Genomic DNA, 21,523 nt, shown 5'->3' on the forward strand with positions numbered 1-21,523 from the left:
TTACGAAAATTGTAGCTTGGCGTGTAGGACACTTTCAGCGAAACAGGTCTGCACTTGAATGTAGTTAGATTACGCATAGTGCTAGTGCACCGCGCGAAACCTGGAAAGTTTTCCACAGTACAAACCATTTCAGGTGTGCGTCTGCTTGGTGTTTGGACGGTAAAGTTTCAAAATATCTTCACATTTGATCACTTTCGTTGAAATGAACCTGATAAAGTACCGTAGGCTTACATATCTATCCTAGGTCAAACTTTGTCATATCGTAAGACCTAAGACGGCTTTGCCCAAAGACTCAGGCGATCACAGGCGTTTTTCGCAAATTAGGTACATCACCACTCAACAGTATTTATACTACTAACCTTAAATTGATGTCTAACGTTTGTCCTGAAAGTTTAGGCAGAAACCTACTCTATAGTCACTATTTTAATCACTATGCTGGCGCCTTCTTGAATTTAATATTTGAATTGTAAGAAAGATCTATTCGCCTTGAAGAAAGAAGAAGAAACCAATTAGGCTAAGGCCAGTAAATTAATGAAAATTCATTTTAAATTAAATAACAGTATGGCAAATGAAAGTTCATTGTCTCTCTGATAGCCTTTGAAATATCTCTTGCTACAAACAAGTGCCCATTAGTAGCATTTTTCTTGTTCTGTTTCCCAATCATATTGTTGTAGGCTTTAACAATAATGTGATGGATAGACAATTTCCTGTTTGGGCACTGACAAAATCAAGCTGGGGTTTACTCTGCAAAACAGGTTAATAATTGCCAGTATTTGCCACAATAATAATGGTAGTTTTCAGTTTGCCCTCCCAATTCTCTTTGATGATGTAGATCCAACTATTATGGCCAACTGGAATTTTGGTAACTTTGGATTTGCTGATGGTGATGGGGATGAAGAAGACGATGCTGAAACTGGATTCTCATGGAAAACTTCAGGAAGAGACAGTATCATCCTTTTGGTTGATGTCACTCGTCCAATGTTTATCAAACAAGAGTCCGGCGAGACTCATTTTGAGCTTTGTATGAAGGTAAGTACTAAGTACACATATGTGGTATCAGTTGTGTAGCTGTTGCTGCTTTTGTTTCAAATATGACAATGCAAGTATATTATATGCAGGAAAAACAATGCTCTTCAAATAGAAATTATTAGGGCCTAGTGCATCATGAACAGGAGTTGGAGCAGGGATAACCAGATTGTTCTGTGAGGCAACCGGACATATAATTGGCAGCCAAATGGGATGAAAAAACCCATAAACGAATTTGCTGACATTAGTTAATGACAATTCACCCTGTACAGGGGTAGGTATTGTATGGGTTTTTGTTGCAATTGGGGGGGGGGGGGTCATTATGGAGTGAAAAGTAGGTTTACCAAAGTTTTACCAAAAAGAAACTTTTACCAACACGTTAGCCTATGTGCAGTTAGTCCAGGGATTGAGTAATGACGCCTTGCTCGTATCTCATTCTTTTGATTAATGCCAGTTTCACTTGTCAAAGTTCTTTTAGTAGTCACGTACATTTCTTAGCCTGTGAGTGGAATTTTGTGATACTATTAGAATGCCATTTAACTAGCATCATTCTGTTACTGTTTCTTCATACTTTTAGTGTGCACAGAGTGTGCTGAAGAATAAGGTCATCAGCAGTGATAGAGACCTGGTAGGAATCGTCTTCTTCGGCACGGAGAAAGAAAAGAACAGCGCCAACTTCAAACATATCTACGTTCTTCAGGTGAGAATATTTAAGGGTGTGAAGACTCATGCAAAAAGATACGTCTAATGCCGGTAATCTGACCTAGTTTCGAATGAGGTGTAACAGAAGTGTTAGACACCACCATCGATCCCAGAAAATACACACACAGCTTGCTACCTTCGGTAATTAGACACTAGTGTACAGTCAGTACATACAGCTGTGGTCAATATCCACAGCACAGTGTATAAGCGATACAGCGATGGACATCTCAGGTCCAACTAAAGATAACAAGGTATCACGTTTCATTACTGTCTGCATTTTGTAGCGACACGAACAAAACGTCACTTGCAAGCAACAGAAAGTTAACTTTTTCTGATGGCCGCACGCGGTTTGGGGCGAGTCTTCAATGCCTTTAAGGTGTAGGGAAAATTAAGATTGGGATATTGGAGAAAGTTTAGGTTGGGGAATGGGAAGCTTTGTGGGGAGGGACAAGTCTCGGGTAACTGCTCTTCTTTGTTGGAAAGTTGTAAATTTAGTTAGTTCTATGTGACATGCATAAATTTCCATAATAGAAAGGCCTAATTTTTGGTAGGGGAGCATCTGTGGTTTGCAAGGGGCCATCTTGGTATTTTTATGTTTTGCCCTGTAGGTCTCTACCATATCGTGTGAAGTGTACAGTATCTCTGAATGCTGAATGCCAAAAATTAGTTTTGGTTTGTTTTCTCCTTCATGAATTAATACAGATTTTCATACATGTGACTTTTACTCATACATGTCAGATATACTGAAAATTTTGTGTATTGTTTAAAAATCTGAAAATGTAAACAGAGTTATCCTTGCTACCAAATATATCTTGACGTTCTGCCCTAGAAGTTAACAGGTAATCAAAGCTAATAGTTTAAATTCTAACCACTGAAATTGTGTAGTCTTCCAAAGTTACAGTGACTTCCATTCATTAAGTATCAAACTTTATTTTGCTGCTATTGTGAATTTGTTTGTTATTGTTTAACCCTTCTAGGAATTGGAGCAGCCTTGTGCATCCAGAATTCTAGAGTTGGAAGGTTTCCTTCAAGGTATTAAGACCCCTTTATATTTGATATTAATTGTATTTGAATGCTGTCAGGCCTACAATTTCACAATTCTAGAGTTGGAAGGTCTCCTTCAGGGTAAGACTCCTTTATTTTTTGATATTAATTGTATTTGCATCCTGTCAGGCCGACAATATCACAATTTTCCCCACTTACTAAAACATGCAAGTGCTTAAAAACAAATGTTCCGGCTAATGGGAGCAACCCAATTAAATTTGCCGATAATAAGCAGTAAATACAGGGCTTATGTATGGTACGGAAATCAAGCAAATTTTGTAACTGACGATTGGTAGCCTACTTTATATCATGTGTTTATGTTGTTAATGCCTAATGGCAGAAAAACTACAAGTGCCTTGTTTTGTGTACTGGCAAAAAATGACAACATTTCTTTAACTCAATAAAAGAGTTATGAAAGACTGATGTGTTTCCTTGCATTTTTTAAGCTATTTTAAGCTTCACACTTTTTCAGTATCTTCTGCAGGTATGTAAACTTCAGGTCTTTGCAGTAAAACCATATTGTGGAATATCATTTTATCTTTGTATTTTTCAGGAGACAGCAAAGACTTTGATAACAAATATGGCCATAACAACTCATTCTCACTGAGTGATGCATTGTGGGCTTGCTCCAACATGTTTTCACAAAGGTAAGAAATTATCAAAGAGAAAAGTTTCAAAGAATTGTCAAAGTTTTTGCACCATTCTCACCAAGATATGTAGTGTTGAAATGTTTACACCCCTCAGTTGATCTATATGGCTACATCCACTGGGCAATGTGCCAACTATTCGACCGGTTGTCCACCATCCATGTAATGAAAAAAGTCGTTTTAGTGCAAACACCAGAACTTTCTAACAGAACAGTCTAATTTCATCATCTGAGATACAAGTTTGGTCGACTTATGAAAGAGGTTATCCCATTGGGTAACTTATCTTGTCAGACAACCAACTTCGAAAGCAGAAAATCTATTTAATTTTCTGTTGTAAATCCTTTTAATTAGTCAAAGACTCATCCCTGTTTTACACCCAACCTGACCTGCAGGTCCTTTTATGTGTTGTCGGGAATTACGGCAATGTCATTTATGTTCTTACTTAATAAATTGTCTTTGAGTGCAAGACAGAAAGTGCCAAACAGATTCAGAATCAAGCAATGGTAGGCGGGGCAACGTGCCAAGATTTTGGACCCAGTGTTTTCGCCCGGCTGGATAGAAATCTTTCTGTCTATATTGAGAACCCCAGTTTCACACGACTGATTTATCTTCTTTTATTCCATACTACGACAGTCCGCACAACCTTGGCAGTAAGAGAGTGCTTCTCTTTACCTGCAACGATAATCCCCATAGCAACGACCCCGCCCTCCAGAGGCAAGCACGTACCAAGGCCAAGGACTTGCACGAGGTCAACGTAGATATTGAGCTTTTACATCTCTCAGACCAGGGGAAAGAATTCAAATTTGGTGACTTCTATCAGGTAAAGCAGGAATTGTTTATCAAATGCCATTCATGTTGTATGTCACAACTATTACAAATCGATATACTTTACTGTGACATAGAACCTGAAAGTCTTGTTGAAGTTCTTCCTGGAGATCTGAATTACCATCGGTTTTATTTTTATTTATCAATCGAAGTAAAGTAGAGTAAAAAATTGAAGTGTTAAATTACATTACCGATTGGCTGCTATTTTCGGGGGGGGGGGGGAGGGGGAGGGGAGGGTCAAAAGTACTTTGTAGCCATTTGTACAACTTACCTGAGCCAAATTTAAGACAATTTTTTGGCAAGTAATAGCATAGCATCTTTGTTTCTTGTTCTTAATTGTAGGACATAGTCTTCACAGCAGACGATGAAGACGATTGTGTCTTACCGGATGCATCAGGTAAACTTGAAGAGTTGATGACCAGAGTCCGGGCCAAAGATAACAAGAAGAGAACCATGGGCAAAATAGGGTTTGAGCTCGGAGACGGACTCCAGCTGGGAATCGCTGTGTGAGTTTGATGCCTGGGGGTTCGTTGTGTCCCTCTGTGTTTGTTATTGGGACTACTATTGGGAGATTTTGTCTTACATTGTTAAAAGGGACTATATAGAGACCATAAAGTTGCCAAACTGGTCACAATGGTCAATGAACCTTAAGATCACACACTTGGTACTTGAAAGTTTTAGAGTAGATTTGCATAATGTTGTTAGCATTTGTCAAGACCATTATGTGTACTGTTGCCATGGTGACAACTGTTGCCATGGTGAAGCTGTTGCCATGGTGACAAAGACTGGACAATAGAGTCTTTTTCACTGAAGTTGAAGTATACCATCAAGAGAAAGGCTTCTTCCGCTAAACTTTGAAACTGTTTTTTTCTTCCCTCTTACGAAACGTATCATCAGGTAAAATGACATTGAAGTTAAAATATCATATTATGCTTGTAAAATATCACCTGCTTCAAAGCAAATTTCTCAAATTTGTGTTCTTTTTAAAAGTAGGTTTGCTCGATTTCCGTAGTCCCATTGGATTATAAATTTACATTTAGGGAGCCGATCTTTGGCCCTCGCTAAGTGGTATCAAGCCCTAGTTCACAGTTGAGACGTATTCAGTCTGGCAGTGTGCAGTCCGCTGTGTAGTGCTTTAACAAGTTAAATATTGCTCAATCTTTTTGAAAAGTCAAATGTGGTAAGGTAACGTGTCGAAACAAAAAGCTGCAGCAGCTGCAACATCATGTGCAGCAAGGCTGCCTCAATATATCAAAACAGAACAGATTATCTCAGCAAATTGCCTATCGTGTGAAACTGCACGACACAAAAGATTGCATCCTTACACAGCCCGGCTGCAGGATGCTGCAGCCCCCTCAGCATCCTACCTTCGACACCGTTGCCTCATTAAACACAACCAGCTGCTTAAACATGTATGTATTTTAGATCCTCCTGCAAGCATGAACTCACGAAGAAGCCTCATTGGCATATCAAAGCCACAAGCTGACCGAAGTCAGTCTCTTACATTCATATTTAACGTCCATGATTATGAATTGTTAATTGTCAACAACTCTGTAACTGGACGACATACACTAATCTGGGAGTGACTCGAACTTGGGACCATGTCATAGGATGTCACTTGAATGTCAAGCTTTTCTCTTCGCAGGTACAACTTAATTGGGGAACAAAGGAAACCGTACCCCACCAAGCTCTATGCTCGCACCAACGAACCTCTGAAGAAGAATCGGAAAACATTCTGTGAAGTAATTTTCTTTGATAGTCTAATGTTAAATTTATTACCACTTGCATGTAGTTAAGCACTGTATCCATAGCTGGATTTGAAATGTGTTAGTTCTAGCAGGAAGGCAAGCTGTTCAGAATGGCTTGTATCTCCCTGACTGTGTGTGTATGTGTGCATTTTATGGTTGATTTTTCCAAGAAATCGATTACATTTAGTAACAATCTATTTGTTCTTTCTGTCAAGCTTCCTGTCTAGTGTTAGATATATGAAGCAGCTAGGTCTATACTAAATCGCTCCAATAGTCAAAACTACAATTCCTGCTTTTAACAGTCATTGGAACCAAAATTTATGACTAGTCTAATAGACTACCCTTCCATTCAGCTGTCATATCTTCCATGGGAGCCGGTGGTCTACACAACCATGTTTTCCCCCTTTTATTATCTTCAATTTTTTTGTAGCATGAAAATAATTTGATGGAATTTCACTCGAAATATCATGATTTCACTTCCCCTTAATCATGAAACTCTCTTCCTTGTTGCTCTTTAGGACACAGGTGAGCTCCTTATGCAAACAGACATCAAGAAATTTCAGATGTACAGTGGCAGGAAGATTGTTTTTGAGCAGGAAGAAGTGGCAAGCATGAAGAAGTTTGATGAGCCTGGTATGTAATATTCTGCTTAAATGAGTAGATATAGAGGGCAGCATGTACTAATTGTCCTCCCATCGGATGATAACCTGATCTTGTATTTGAGATAGCTGCAACAATTGTCCTCTATAAATGTTTATGTATTTCGTGTCGCTCCCAAATGGTGCAGTGAACTTGTAACTAGTCTTATAATTTGATGATTTACTTCAGCCCTGAAAGTTATATGCAAATTAGGCTAGCAAAAGATCTATCAGCTATGCACATTGTATGTTTTTTTGCTAAATGTAAAAATATTTGCTGCTGAGTTTCTCAGGGTATTTAAACATCTATGCTCATTTATTTGCTGATGTAACCTGCTGTCTTGATAAATATTGGTGTAACCCACACCCACCCTCTGTGGGGTATCCCACACCCATCCCTCTTTGGGGTACCCCACACTGCTCTCTCTTTGGGGTATCCCATCTCTCATCAAATTGAAAGTTGAATTTTTACTATCACAAGCCACCTGTACTACCCCTAAGACCTGACTGATATCCTAATCTTGCTTTCTACTTCCCGACAGGATTAAAGTTGATGGGTTTCAAACCCCGCTCGGCTCTCAAACCCTACCTCCATGTGCGTCCAGCTCAGTTCATTTTTCCGGATGAATTGTCTGTCCAAGGCAGTACCACCTTGTTCAACGCCCTCCTCAAGAAGTCTCTCTCCAGGGACGTGATTGCCATCTGTCGATTTATTCCGAGAAGGAACTCCGCGCCCCAGTTCGTGGCCTTGCTACCTCAGGTATGGCATGTTGTCAACTTGGTCGATTTCAAAAAGTGACCGGAAAAGTTGTTAATTCCGAAGCTGAGATGTCACCTATGAAATATCTTCTGCATGTCTAAGTGGCTTATAGGGCGCGCCTACCGAACATCGCTTTAAAGATGTACTGCTTGCTGCCGTAAACCCAAGTGTCCATCTTGCTCTCCTGCCTTTGACACTGGTGTGTCCCTTTAACATGAAATTAGTTTTGAAACTAACCATTGTAGCCAGGGCATAAATGTATCTGGTACCACTCAGTAAAGTAGTTCATAAATGCAAATGTAGTTTTTGATAAGGGGAGGGGAGAGAGCGCTATTTAATGACTTAACATCAGATATGAAGTGACTTCTTTTTTTTTTAATTCTTTTTTTTGTTAATTTAAACAAAATATATATATTTTTTTATATATTTATTTTTTTTATATTTTTTTTTTACATTTGTTTTATTTTTTAATTTTAGTTAAATTTTTATTTTTTTAGATTTGTATGTATTTCTTATATTTATATTTTTTATGATATAATTAACATCAAATATGAGGTGGCAATAATTTATCCATAATAATTCATAAATTGAAAGGGAAAGTATTGACATTTGGCTCACCATTCTGACAGTAAGTCATAAAATGTCTAACAGTGGAGACACTTAAGACCAGGGTTGTCCAACCTACGGCCCGCGGGCCATAGTCCGGCCCGCCGCAGGGTTGCGTCCGGCCCGCCAGAGATGCTTTTCCGGGCGAATTTTAGTGAGCAGATTTATTGATAACAATTTGAAGCTATGTAATCAATCATTCGAACCTTCTGGGTCCAAAAAAATGCATAGGGGTCAGTTTGTGTGACATTCTAAGCTGAGGGAGAGAGGGGGGGGGCGGCTGGATTTTATTCATCTGTTTTATCAGGAAGGAAAATAAATCAGTCCCGACAGTGCTCACATTTTGTTGCCTTGGGCTTCGGGCAAAAAATCGAAAAATCGAGCGTAGCGTTCATGCGGCCCCCTCCTATCCTTCATCATAATCATTCCATGTGGGCCTCCCCTGCAAAAGGTTGGACAACCCTGCTTTAGACCTTGCTCATGTGAGGAAACATTTACTTGTAAAGATCAGATCTTTAAGTTTCTGCTTCTTTTTTTCAGGAAGAAGAACTGGATGATCAAAACATCCAGTTGTCTCCTCCTGGGTTTCATGTAATCTTCTTGCCATTTGCTGACGATATTAGACGCCTACAGTACCCAGATGGACCTAGAGGTCAGTACAGTTGGACAATTGACCAGCAGATCTAGAGCTGGGGAGGGGGAGGGGTGGTATGGGGTTGCAGATTTGATCTGATACAAGTTGGTGAAGTTTGTTATATTTGGATCTTATCCATTAATCTAATATGTCCAAGATTACATGGGATATAGTGGTGTCAATAAAACAGGCCATTGATGTTGACCCAAATCGGAGGATAAACAATTATGGTAAACACGATATTTCTAAAGATTAAAAGGAATACTGTGTCTTTAATTTTCAGCTTCAGCAGAACAGGTTGATAAAGCCAAGTCTTTCATCAAGAAAATAACTTTTCCATTCTCGAGCGAAAACTTTGAAAACCCTGTCCTGCAGACCCACTATCGCACCTTGGAAGCCTTAGCTCTGGACCAAGATATGCCCGAGGACATAGTGGATCACACAGGTAGGAACGTTATAAAGTGGGGAGCATTTAGACGAACTGGTAACATTTAAATCTTAAATAAGGGCAGAGGTCATCTGGGGTCAACTGTGCTGAAGCATTTTCATCTGTAGATGTACTTGTTCCGTCAACGACCAAACCAAATGAAGTCTCATGTATTGGGCTTCAGTGAGTTTTAGGAAGTGTATTAACAGGTTTGCCCTGAGCAGAATGGCTTGTAACTTTCATTAATTAATTAATTAGTTAATTAATAAAGAAGTGATTTTACCGAATGTGAAAATGTTTCCCCCACCAGGAGACAGTAGGTTCTGTTAGATGGAATAGTTTTCATTTGATGTATATTTCTATTAGTTTTATTAAATCTATCCATTTTTCACAGAGCCCCCGCCCATTGATAAGAGAGCTGGGGCACAGATACAAGAGTTTATGGACATGGTGTTTCCTGACGGATACGTCCCTGGGGCTAAACCACCTCCAAAGAGAAAGGTAACAAACTTTCCTGTATTTACTTTCTCTGTGGTTTGGAGCAATATGTCAGATGTCTGGAAAAGACCTAACAAACTTTTGGCTAGGATATAGGTTTATATAGTTATGATGTGGCTGAGTGTGGATAAAGGATAAAGGTGGCATTTGAACAATGAGGTTTAGCAATCGGGAGGTTCAGGGTTCGATACCTGGCCGGGTCATAGTAAGCTGGGTTTTTCATCCAAGAGCAATCTACTGTCTTCCCATCTGAAATGACTTTATATATTGAAAAGATTCCAAATTTGAGTTGAATTGGAAGCCACCCAACGAGTCAGTTCATTTGTAATCCATAAGCCCTTGCGGGCTTCTCCCACATTTGTGGTCGCTTTAAACGTCGTAAAAATAACTGCTGATTATTATGGTTGTTATTGTATTATTGTCATTATTATTATTACCATTATTATTATTATTAGTAGTAGTAGTATTGTTATTGATATTATTATGATTTATTTTTATTATTATAAATAACACAATATGGCACTGTTTTCCTTTTGCTTCCTTAGGCTGACAAAGCCGCAGGAGGTGCCAGCAAACGGGCAGCTAAAGACAATAGCCCTGTTGACGTAGAAGACCTGGCTAAGCAGGGAAAGGTAATTAATTAGCGTATTTAGTGATATAATTCTAGCTAATATTTGTCTTTGTCTCAGGTAAATGAGAGATACCACATTTTCCTTGGTTTTGGTTTAAGTTGCAATGTGTGTTTGAACAATGATATACATTGACACCATCATCGGGCTTAATGTTTTTTCTTTATTTTGCAATTAATAGCTGGCACTGTTCCTGGTTTCAATGTAACAATTTATGACCCTGTGTACTATTAAAACAGGTGAAGATTACCAAAATAAAAGTTGATAAATATGGTACAATTCTGAAAGCTCTTTTGAAAATAACTGCCCTTATTATAAACGTTAGGCCACGCCTATGAACACAGTAGGATCTGAATATTCAGCACTTACAGTACCTCAACAGCCACTGTGGAGAATTTCCTAATTCTATTAACTCTCTAAACTGTAAACTAATATCATGCTCTCAAAGCACTGGTATTGATATTACAAGCAGGACATTACAGCATGACATACAAGGCTACAGTAGCAAGACAATACAGTATAGAAAAAATTGTCCCAACTGGGTGACCTCCATCAGCTGATCACTATCGCACTCTGCAAGTAAACACAAAATATGATGATCAAACCTGCTACTACTGCCTATACATTCATTAAAATTGCTGAAATGGTATGTAAGGATGGCCCTTTGATGATACCATATTGAATTTCAGAAGTGGAGTTCAAGGCTCATTTCCACCTCATTCATTTTCAATAAAGCAGAAAAATCTTTGAAAACTTGTTGAATGGGTACATTCTGGTAACATATTCCTGAAATATGCAGCTAATAACATCAAAACCTTAATGTGGTTTTGATCTATGTTAACCTTTTTCAATAGACCAAACGCTAATCTATTTGTCGTTGTTTTTTCTTCTTCCACACAGCTTGCCAAGTTGACTGTTGCAGTTCTGAAGGAGTTTTGTCAGTCAAAGGGGTTAGCAACTGGTGGCAAGAAGAACGACCTTATCAACGAAATCAAGAGTTTCTTCGGATTGTAGTCAAACTACCCTTTTAAGCTCATTATTTGTAAAAATTTCATTTATCAAAGTACTTGCGGGACATGCAAGGGAAAATCATGTGTTAAAAACATAGACCAGTTCCAGAATGACCACTAGAGGATCTAATATTACCGGGATAGGAGTTAGTCACATTTTTTAAAGGATCCGCGATGCCATCTTCCCAGAAACCGTCTCCAGTGTGCCGGAAAGTTTAGCGGCTTCAACCACTGCTAATGTTTAGTTTTTTGTTAGGATCATTTGGGCACACTATACCATAGCAGTGCACACTATACTATAGAAGGGCACACTATGCCATAGCAGGGCACACTATACCATAGCAGGGCACACTATACCATAGCAGGGCACACTATACCAAATCAGGGCACACTATACCATAGCAGGGCACACTATACCATGGCAGGGAACACTATACCATGGCAGGGCACACTATACCATAGCATGGCACACTATACCATGGCAGGGAACACTATACCATGGCAGGGCACACTATACCATAGCAGGGCACACTATACTATAGAAGGGCACACTATACCATAGCAAGGCACACTATACTATAGCAGGGTACACTATACCATAGCAGGGAACACTTTACCATAGCAGGGCACATTAAACCATAGCAGAGCAGTTTATCAGTAGTGGTTGGTCCTATTAAGGGATGTAACTAGAACAGCTTTAGTGGTGAGCTGCCAATTGGATTGTTATAGCTAGTGAAGCAAGTAAAGCACCGTGTCAACCAGGAAAGCTGCAGCAGATGCGAAAACCGCTGCAGCAAGGCTGCAATCAATAACAAACAATGGAGAAAATCTTGGCTCACTAGCAATGCCCGTGTGAAATTGTACAGCACAAACGATGACATCCTACTCAGCCTGGCTGCAGGATGCTGCAGCCCACTCAGCATCCTATTTCTGACACAGTACTTAAAGGCATTGAAGACTCGCCCCAAACCGCGTGCCCTGCTCTGAAAAAGTTAACTTTCCGTTGCTTGCAAGTGAAGTTTTCTTCTTGTCGCTACAAAATGACAGTAATGAAACGTGATACCTTGTTATCTTTTATCTAGACCTGAGATGTCCATCGCTGCTATGTACACTGTGTTGTGGGTATTGACCGTAGCTAGCTGCATTCACTGTACACTAGTGTATAGCTACCGACGGTACGTAGCAAGCTGTGTGTGTATTTTCTGGGATCGATGTTGGTGTCTACTGTTACACCTCATTCGAAACTAGGTCAGATTACCGGCATCAGACATTTCTTTGTGCGCGAGTCTTCACTCCCTTTAATAAGGGTAGTTTGTGGCAGCAGGTGAAATGCCCTGGCAGGTCAGACCCCTGGATTCCTGGAAGCATGTCTTTGATAACTTGTTAGTGTCAACAAGAAAATGTGCCCTAGCCGGCACACTGCTACTGTAGCATTTATCACCAACTATTATTTTTTGCTTTCAATATTTTTCTAAGTTAATGTTAAGGCTGGACCTAAAAATCCTATGTAAATATTGTTTCTGGTTGATTCCCTACTGGAGGCATAAAGAATCTATGCCATGGTGGTGGTTGTGTGGGTGTGTGACACATTGGCTTGTAAACTCGAAAAGAACATGGTGGTTGAGATTCATACTTTATACGTTATGCAGATCCATTGTAAGTGAGTATAAGAACCCTATTGTTATCTGCAGTGGTCAAATGTCATGAAAAGTCAAAGTTTGAAGACTTTGTATGACCCTATAAATTCCAAAGAAAGCTTGGATGGAATTCAAACTCATGAAGATCCACCTTAGTGAGTACAAGAATTCTTTAGTGTGTTTAGAATGCAAAGGTCATTTGAGGTCACCAGAGGTTAAAGTGTAAAAATTTCATATATGTAACACAGATCCAATTTAGTGAAGTACATGAAATCTGGTGCTTTTGTTTGGATAGGTCAAATGTCATTTGTGTTCAACAGAGGTCAAAGTTAGAAAAGCTTGTAAACTTGATACCTTCAAAAGCAATGCTTAAATGAGCTTCAAACTTGGTATGTGGATCCAACTTTGAGTACACAAACTCCTTTGTTTTTCATAAAGGTTAAATGTCTGTCAAGGTCAAAGTTTGAAAATCATGTAAACTTGATCACCCTCAGAAGCAAAGCTTTGATGAACTTCAAACGTGGTATGTGGATCCATCTAAGTACGTATGGGAACCTTATAGTTTTTTTGTGGAGGTGAAAGGTCATTGGAGATCACCATTGTTCAAATTCTGATAACATTGTGATAGCAGTAATAACCTGTAAGGTAAAGCTTGCATGAACTTCATACTTTGACTGTGGATGCAATTATTAACTACTGTATTATATATAGTCAGTATTGCGAAGTTCGGCATACTGCGATGTTCGGACCACCCTAAGAAATACACGATTTCACCATGAAAATCTACAGGAAGAGTCAAATTTCACCAAAAAGTACGAAGCTACAGTTATTTTCTCTCCAAAATGACCCGCGTGCAAGAAATTACTTACATATTTGTCAATAAAATGACGAAGATCTATGAAGTCTGTTATAATTACTGAAAGAGCAACTGCGCCACCAATTTTATCACCAGCGCCACACTGTGGGTTGCGTGTCCGAACTTCGCAATACTCTAGCAAAGAAATACCAGTTCCACAATCACGAAGAATCTTCTTGGAAAACAACGTGAAAACAGTTTGCAGGAAAGAAAGTTTGGCCGTGTATCGTACTATAACAAAATTCTCCCACCTTATGATGTATATTTTCAAATGATTTATACCAGAAGATTTAGTTTTGGGGTGTTTTAAGTCTTAAGTGTCCGAACTTCGAAGTCACCATGCTACTGTTTTGATTACTCAAAACAAGCGTCGGTAATAAATCATTGAAATAATAAAGACAATATTTTGTGTTCAACCTGTTTTATTTGTTTGATTTGTAAGTATTAAATTTTTCATTTAATATCCCCAATATGAGTGCAACTAAAAAAAAAGTTATTGTTTTGGATGGAATTTAAAAAGAGATTGTAAAAGATGAAAGTCTCCAATTTCATGAGTTTGGAAACAAAAAGAGTTGTGTCCAAAACTTTAAGAAAATCATCCGGCTATATTATATACCCTTAAAAAATCATGAACTTTGGTCAGTGGCGCAGTTGGTATTGCTCTGTAAGGCAAAGACCCCGACAAAAGTCGTGTCTGGGGTTCAATTCCAGGTTGAGGCTTTTACTTTTCTGATCTATTCATCATTGCATTCCAAGGTTTAAATATTAGAAACTAGCAATATTTCTCAACAGTTACAGTGGTGCAGTTGGTAGTGCTATGAAATGCAAAGAGTCAGACAAATGTCATGTCTGGGATTCAATTCCAGGTTGCGGCTTTTACTTTTCCAATCTTTTCATTGCATTCCATTCTGAGATTCAAATATTAGAAAAGAGCAATATTTCTAAAGGGTTACAATGGCACAGTTGGTAGTGCTCTGAAATGCAGAGTCAGGCAAATATGTCTGGGGTTCAAATCCAGGTTAAGGCTTTTACTTTTCTGATCTTTGCATTCCATTCCATTCTGAGGTTCAAATATTAGAAACAAGGAATATTTCTCAACAGTTACAGTGGCGCAGTTGGTAGTGCTCTGTAACGCAATGAGTCAGACAAATGTCATGTCTGGGGTCCAATTCCAGGTTGAGGCTTTTACTTTTCTGATCTTTTCATCATTTCATTCTGAGGTTCAAATATTAGAAACTAGCAAAATTTCTCAACAGTTACAGTGGCGCAGTTGGTAGAGCTCTGAAATGCAAAGAGTCAGACAAATGTCATGTCTGGGGTTCAATTCCAGGTTGAGGCTTTTACTTTTCTGATCTTTTCATCATTTCATTCCATTCCATTCCATTCTGAGGTTCAAATATTAGAAACAAGGAATATTTCTCAACAGTTACAGTGGCGCAGTTGGTAGTGATCTGAAATGCAAAGTGTCAGACAAATGTCATGTCTGGGTTCAATTCCAGGTTGCGGCTTTTACTTTTCTGATCTTTTCATCATTGCATTCCATTCCATTCTGAGGTTCAAATATTAGAAACAAGGAATATTTCTTAACAGTTACAGTGGCGCAGTTGGTAGTGCTCTGAAATGCAATGAGTCAGACAAATGTCATGTCTGGGGTTCAATTCCAGGTTGAGGCTTTTACTTTTCTGATTTTTCCATCATTGCATTCCATTCCGTTCTGAGGTTCAAATATTAGAAACGAGCAATATTTCTCAACAGTTACAGTGGCGCAGTTGGTAGTGCTCTGAAATGCAAAGAGTCAGACAAATGTCATGTCTAGGGTTCAATTCCAGGTTGAGGCTTTTACTTTTCTGATTTTTCCATCATTGCATTCCATTCCATTCTGAGGTTCAAATATTAGAAACGAGCAATATTTCTCAACAGTTACAGTGGCGCAGTTGGTAGTGCTCTGTAACACAATGAGTCAGACAAATGTCATGTCTGGGGTTCAATTCCAGGTTGAGGCTTTTACTTTTCTGATCTTTTCATCATTGCATGTCATTTCATTCTGAGGTTCAAATATTAGAAACGAGCATTATTTCTCAACAGTTACAGTGGCGCAGTTGGTAGTGCTCTGAAATGCAAAGAGTCAGACAAATGTCATGTCTGGGGTTCAATTCCAGGTTGAGGCTTTTACTTTTCTGATCTTTGAAGAAGGTGGAAGTTTAAATATTAGAAACGAAATTTATCCAGTGGGAACCAAAATGGTGTAATGGGTAGCTCTGTTACCTTTGAATCATTTGATCATCCTGCCAGTGTGGGTTCAAGTCCTAGGTGAGCAATCGCTGCAAAAGGACTTCGCTGGATAAGTTTTCTGGTACCCAAAACCCTCCCCTCCCCCTGACAAGGTCACTTGGTAGGTGAGTTACGGTAGGTGGTGAGGGTAGGTAGTTAGGTGAGTGAGGGGAGGTAGTAGTGAAGGTAGGTGGGTTGCGCGGATCCCCTCCCCCTGACTAGCTATCGCGCGGACTAGGTGAGTTGCACGGATGCCCTCCCCCCTGACTAGCTATCTGCGCGGATCCCCCGAATAGAGAAAATCTTTTAGAGAATAAAAGTACTAAGTCCCAACAGTTGGATGTTTAAATATTTCTTATTCAAACAAATTCAGTAGTCCACCAGTGGTCTGGTGGTAGAACAAAAATTTTTGGAACACAAGGTCCCTGGTTCAATCCCCACTTCTGCTTTGCTTTTGCAGCAAAGAAAAAGAAAGAAAAACTCACTGATTTTTCACACTTTAGAGCTTACAGAAAAACATAATCACATGCATAAACTTACATCCACTTAGAATCATAAAAGTCATCAACAACAATATCCGTTCATGGTCAGGACAGTTTTCCACCCCAGCTAACAACCCTTCAAGTATCTCTCCCAAGTTGTCCTAATCAAGTCATATTACCAAGAATATTATTTATTGTTTAACAAAGTTCGCAATTTCATCATGATGGTTGTTAATGTTACTTCAAAGTAGACATTTGGCCCTAGAATCGTTTCCATGTATGATTCTAAACATGCCTATTGCTAATCAAAGTTTTAAAGGCATATACTTAAATTTCTACAGTAAACTAGTAATAGAATTGTCATGAAACACAGACCAGGCAAAGGCCTAACGTTGTTTCTTCTTGTCTAGCAACTCCCTGACAAGGACATTAACAAAACAGGGCAACTACAGGAACCTCTGGCTATCTAATACTAAAACTAGCTAAGATTTGTGTACGGTACATCGAGACACTACATCTCTGCATAGACATGACCAAATGAGGATAATACATTTGAAAAGAATAGCAAGTCTGAAAATAAAAATATAATACAAGTTTCATAAACAAAATCAAAAAATAATCACAAGGGATACATCAACAAATGCTATGTTATATCAAACATGCAGCAGCATTTTGGATTGAATTATGGTACAATGATGTCAAGCTTTGTGTGATAACACATTTTGCAAAATGAACTTCTCTAAATCAGACTATATTCACAAACTCTTCTACCTAGTCGATGGAAGAGGGCGCTATTTTATTTCCACTGAATCACATACTTTTTAAGCCTCAGATTCCTGCATACCTTTAAAAGCAGCAATTTACTTCCGATTTTGTTTAATTTCCGATGCTGTTTGACTTTACGATCTCATTGAAGATACATGATGATAAGTCATATTTTCATGTTAGCAGTTGAGAAAAAGTCAAAACAGGAATTTCAGGAATTTTAGAATTTATGAAAGAGTGTCTGGGTGACAAGCTTTGAACAACTGAATGTTGTATTTCCTGCATACAAGCTCGCTAATACTGAACAGAAAATCTGGGAAATTGCCTAAGTTTTGACCATTTGTAATTTTGTAAATGTTCTGGAAACTGCAGACCAACTTCCAAGTTAGGTGGTATAAAAAAGGAGGTCTTTCTTTTACCATTTTTTATTTCATATTCAAGGGAGGGGTACAGGAAGGATGTATATATCAGGTATTACATAACCACTTTGCCCCTGCATGTTAGTTTTGGGGAGTGAAAGCTATACCCTCAATCAAGCGAGAACCAATTCATCCGCCCAGATTCCACTTTTCAAATTGCATAACCAGAATGAACAGAAAAAATTTACAAGCGATAATCCCATAAGACCACAAGTTTGCCAGATATTCATGCAAAAATAAAAAAATAATAGCAAAATGCATTCTAGCATTTTTGTTTCTTAAAAACAAAACAGACAAATTATTATACAGAACTTGGAATGTTTGAATGTGCATGGGTCAAAAATGCACTTAAAACATAGAAGAAAAGTACACCAAATTTAAATTTTTTGCTCTTAACACATGCATTTGTAAACAATGCCAAACTGAATCAATTTGAAATATATAACAAACCCCAATAAAATGAAGGGAAAATAATTCAAACTTTTTTCTAGTCGTATTAAATTCAACTGACCCATTGTGCAGCAAAGATCAGTTGCCCTTACATACCAAGAAGACAGTTCTGTTGTTGATGATTATTTACATCTTATTTTTCCAATCTGGCATCTTTTTGAGCTGATTTTGACTTAGTTTTAGACACTATTTGACAACAAAAAAATATGGATAAATGACAATGCCAGTTATTTAGCATGACTATACCTTGCTTTGAGTTTTTGTGGAAACATTTGCCTTTTGCTGATGATTAGTACTAATATTTTGAGTGACAAAATTTTAGGGCAAAATTAAAATCAGTCATTATTTGGTAATTTGATGATACAATGCAGGTGATTGCAATCAAATAATACCCAGTTGGCATGGCAACATCATGAAATGACAAACAAAATAAGCGGCTTTACAGTTATAAATTTGATTTGCAATCACACTAGTTGCTATGGTTTCTGAATTTTGACACTAATTAATATTATGGATAGTATGGATTTTAACATTTCAGCTAACAACCAAACAGAAAAAGTTACAGAACAGTTTATTGCTATGACATCTAATACTAATTTATTATGTTATGAATGTATGTTATAATGTAATACTATGTTACTATGTTATGAATGGGTCTCTAATATTTAAATGTTTCTCCTTAGCTCTCTACTTCATGGGTGACTTGTCAAGAAGGAATTTTTTCCAGTTATTTAGGGAACCAAATTATATGACTTGAAGGTCATCATTTTTGTCCACAAATTAAAAACTTGCCCAAAACTGATTTTGAAAGCTGTTTTTTATGGATTGAACAGATTACTTGAACAAATATTTCTCCAGAAATTGAGGATGGTGAAGCAAAAAGAATGCTTAATTATTTTGAGACCTAACAACATTATTAAGAGCAGCAGTAAAAGAGGTGTAATAATTTGACTACTAGTGGAGCATTTTCTTCTGTAAGGGATATGTTTAGAAGCAATGCTGATGCATTTTTGGAATTTGACTTTTTTAATGATGTATTTTCAAATTGCTTATGGATTCACAAACCTATATAGAGCTTTACTAATGCTGTAATTTTTGAGTAATTAATATTTATATCAGAATGTAACTAATGCGGAGCATGTGAGCTATCTAATACCGATGTTAAATGTAAATCAGTCGTCCTAAGCATGCAAGTAGATATTCATAAAACCATGATTATGATAAAAAACATTTTCAAAATAAACAAAGTATGAAATAAGAGAGCAAGCTGAACAAAAGACTTCAAGAAAATTGCATACTGTTACATAGTTACATCATCAAAACAAGAATGAAACAAAACTATGGCATTATCAAAAAACGACAATAGCCAAACAAAAACATAACATATGACAAAAGCAGGTGAGTTGCAGACCAAATATTTCCATTTAGTGCAAAGGGTTGGGAAAGGAGGGGGTCGGGGGGCGACATTGACTATACTTTTTTGATAATTCATACATCAAATTTTAAAACTTTTTACAGCACCAAAAATATTGTCACGAGTTGTAGACGAAATGAATATCTTGTTGGCCATTTAGTAGACTTTGTTCACTTTTATGAATTTGTGTTACATGACAAATTAGATACTTTTCATTTTATTAAAAGGATTACACACCAGAGCCTAGAACTGCATTCTACAGATTGGACCAAGACCAAACAATATGAAAGGATTCCTGAATGTTGCTCCTAGCTTTTGAAGTTGGTTGCAGGTTAACTGAGAAATAAAACCCATGAATACATTTAAACTCCTGAGTGTTTAGGCATCAGCTAGTTAATCCTTACTCAAGTTCGGTCACAATCTTACAATTTTATGACTAGACACATCTTTTAGACTGGAAACTTGACTTTCAGAATACTGTACTTTAATCTTCATATTAAAATGAAGTTTGTATATAAACTCATCCTTTACGAAAAATCATAACCAACATTTTCAACTTTTGAAATATTGTGAAACACCCAGTTTATCTAATTTCTGAAATGCTGTAGGCCTTCTAAGATAAATGCAAGGTCGGGTATTCTCATGCTGTGCAAGACTATCGGAATATAGGGCTTAATTTGTCTTATGGAGACAGTTCAATAAATCCCTTATTATCATTTTATGAACAGGGAACGGAGGGAGGGGGGGGGTGTCGACATTTGTGCAAGATTTCTCTATTTTTCGTCCACGAGTGAAACCTGTAAAGTACCGTGTCAAGAAAGAAAGGTGCAGCAAGCTGCAAAATCCCCTGCAGCAGAGCTAAATGAAATATCAACTTATAGAGATTATCTCCCCACAATAGTAGTGCCTCCATTGTGTGAAACTGCACAGTGCAATCCTACATAGCTTGGCTGCAGGATGCTGCAGCCCCTTCAGCCTGCTTCTTTTGAAGTGTGCCAAAGAAAACTGGTTGTGATCCAAATCGCTTAGGGCGGGGGGTTGTATTCACCGCTAGAATTTTCCCTACCGGCCACTCTGATTCTCAACGTGACGGATTGAAAAGTGCATCACTCTTCCGTGCAAAATACCATAAAGCTATCTTGATTTCACTTCTACACTTGGTGCAATAATAAGCATTTGTTTCGTTATTTTGATCTTCTCATTGTTTCTAAACTTTCTACTATTTACTGCTCCCGATGTCACACCGATGATTCCCCCTCTTCCTTTTTCTCCCCTTCGGTGACTTTCTCCTCTTCGGTGACTTTCTCCCCTTCGGTGACCTCCGGGGTCGGGGTCTCAACTTCCTCTGCTCCCTCCTCAGCGGCTGCTGCTGCCGCTGCCTCTTCCTCGGTTTGTTCCTTTCCTCCATTTTCTATCGAAAAGTTCTTAACATTTTCTGCCATTTCTCGCTTCATCTGCTCCTCTTCTTCTTCCTGTAATAATAATTATCATAAAAATATTTTTAAAAACCAAGAATTTTTTTTCACCCAAGCACAGAACCAACCAACCAACCACCCACCGGCTTACTCCCTTAGCCTCCAGGTTATCATGTAACTGTTATGAGGGTCCCCCCCCAACGTGCGATGAATGAGGGTTGAACTTAGCTTTTATAAGTGATGACTCACTTGTTGTCAGATAAATATTTGTGACTGCAAAAAAGTGTCCACTGCCAGTGAAGCTGTTACTACAAATGTTGGACAGAACCAAAAATTTTGGATTAAGATAACCCTTACATTACCCCCAAATTATTACTTCACTGATACAGAAAATTATTTCATGCTTCTGTTATTTCATGCTTCTGAACTGGTCACGTATAAAGATGAACACCTCAACTTTCTTTTAGATTGCACATCAATTTAAACATTATACTCATGAACATCACAAAGACCTTCAGAAAATCGGGACGATTCAGTTTTCCATTTGGAGAATATATTTTCACCGGGAATACAGGACAAATCCCTGATGAATCCAGAGGTTGTGGCATGAGACCACCGAC

General features: G+C 38.2%; 2 protein-coding genes across 3 annotated transcripts in view; one reads left to right on the top strand and one right to left on the bottom strand.

Moving 5' to 3' along the window:
• On the top strand, positions 1 to 16,823 carry LOC139969741 (X-ray repair cross-complementing protein 5-like). 2 transcript variants are annotated; one of them, XM_071974954.1, is made up of 15 exons: positions 1 to 159; positions 833 to 1,029; positions 1,604 to 1,726; positions 2,706 to 2,760; positions 3,326 to 3,419; positions 4,053 to 4,239; positions 4,587 to 4,750; positions 5,890 to 5,986; positions 6,511 to 6,625; positions 7,173 to 7,390; positions 8,537 to 8,648; positions 8,914 to 9,075; positions 9,452 to 9,558; positions 10,101 to 10,187; positions 11,085 to 16,823. In XM_071974954.1, the coding sequence occupies exons 2-15, from the start codon at positions 844 to 846 to the stop codon at positions 11,196 to 11,198; spliced, it is 1,821 nt and encodes a 606-aa protein (XP_071831055.1). In that variant the 5' UTR covers positions 1 to 159; positions 833 to 843; the 3' UTR covers positions 11,199 to 16,823. The 2 variants fall into 2 exon arrangements, with proteins under 2 accessions (XP_071831055.1, XP_071831056.1); XM_071974955.1 differs by lacking the exon at positions 1 to 159 and adding an exon at positions 205 to 324.
• LOC139969742 (peptidyl-prolyl cis-trans isomerase FKBP4-like) overlaps positions 16,295 to 21,523 on the bottom strand; it is a 16,141-nt gene continuing 10,912 nt past the window's right edge. The window contains exon 10 of the mRNA XM_071974956.1: positions 16,295 to 20,960. Within this exon, the coding sequence (XP_071831057.1) occupies positions 20,727 to 20,960 (234 nt within the window). The 3' untranslated portion in view covers positions 16,295 to 20,726. The remainder of the gene's footprint in view (positions 20,961 to 21,523) is intronic.

Source organism: Apostichopus japonicus, chromosome 7, assembly GCF_037975245.1.
Source record: "Apostichopus japonicus isolate 1M-3 chromosome 7, ASM3797524v1, whole genome shotgun sequence".
NCBI lineage: Eukaryota > Metazoa > Echinodermata > Holothuroidea > Aspidochirotida > Stichopodidae > Apostichopus > Apostichopus japonicus.

Excerpts from the sequence above, each read along its gene's own strand:
- LOC139969741 (XM_071974954.1), top strand. The coding sequence starts at position 844 with ATGGCCAACTGGAATTTTGGTAACTTTGGATTTGCTGATGGTGATGGG. Across the intron at positions 7,391-8,536 it reads TCGTGGCCTTGCTACCTCAG|GAAGAAGAACTGGATGATCA; the intron begins GTATGGCATGTT and ends TCTTTTTTTCAG. Across the intron at positions 9,559-10,100 it reads AACCACCTCCAAAGAGAAAG|GCTGACAAAGCCGCAGGAGG; the intron begins GTAACAAACTTT and ends TTGCTTCCTTAG.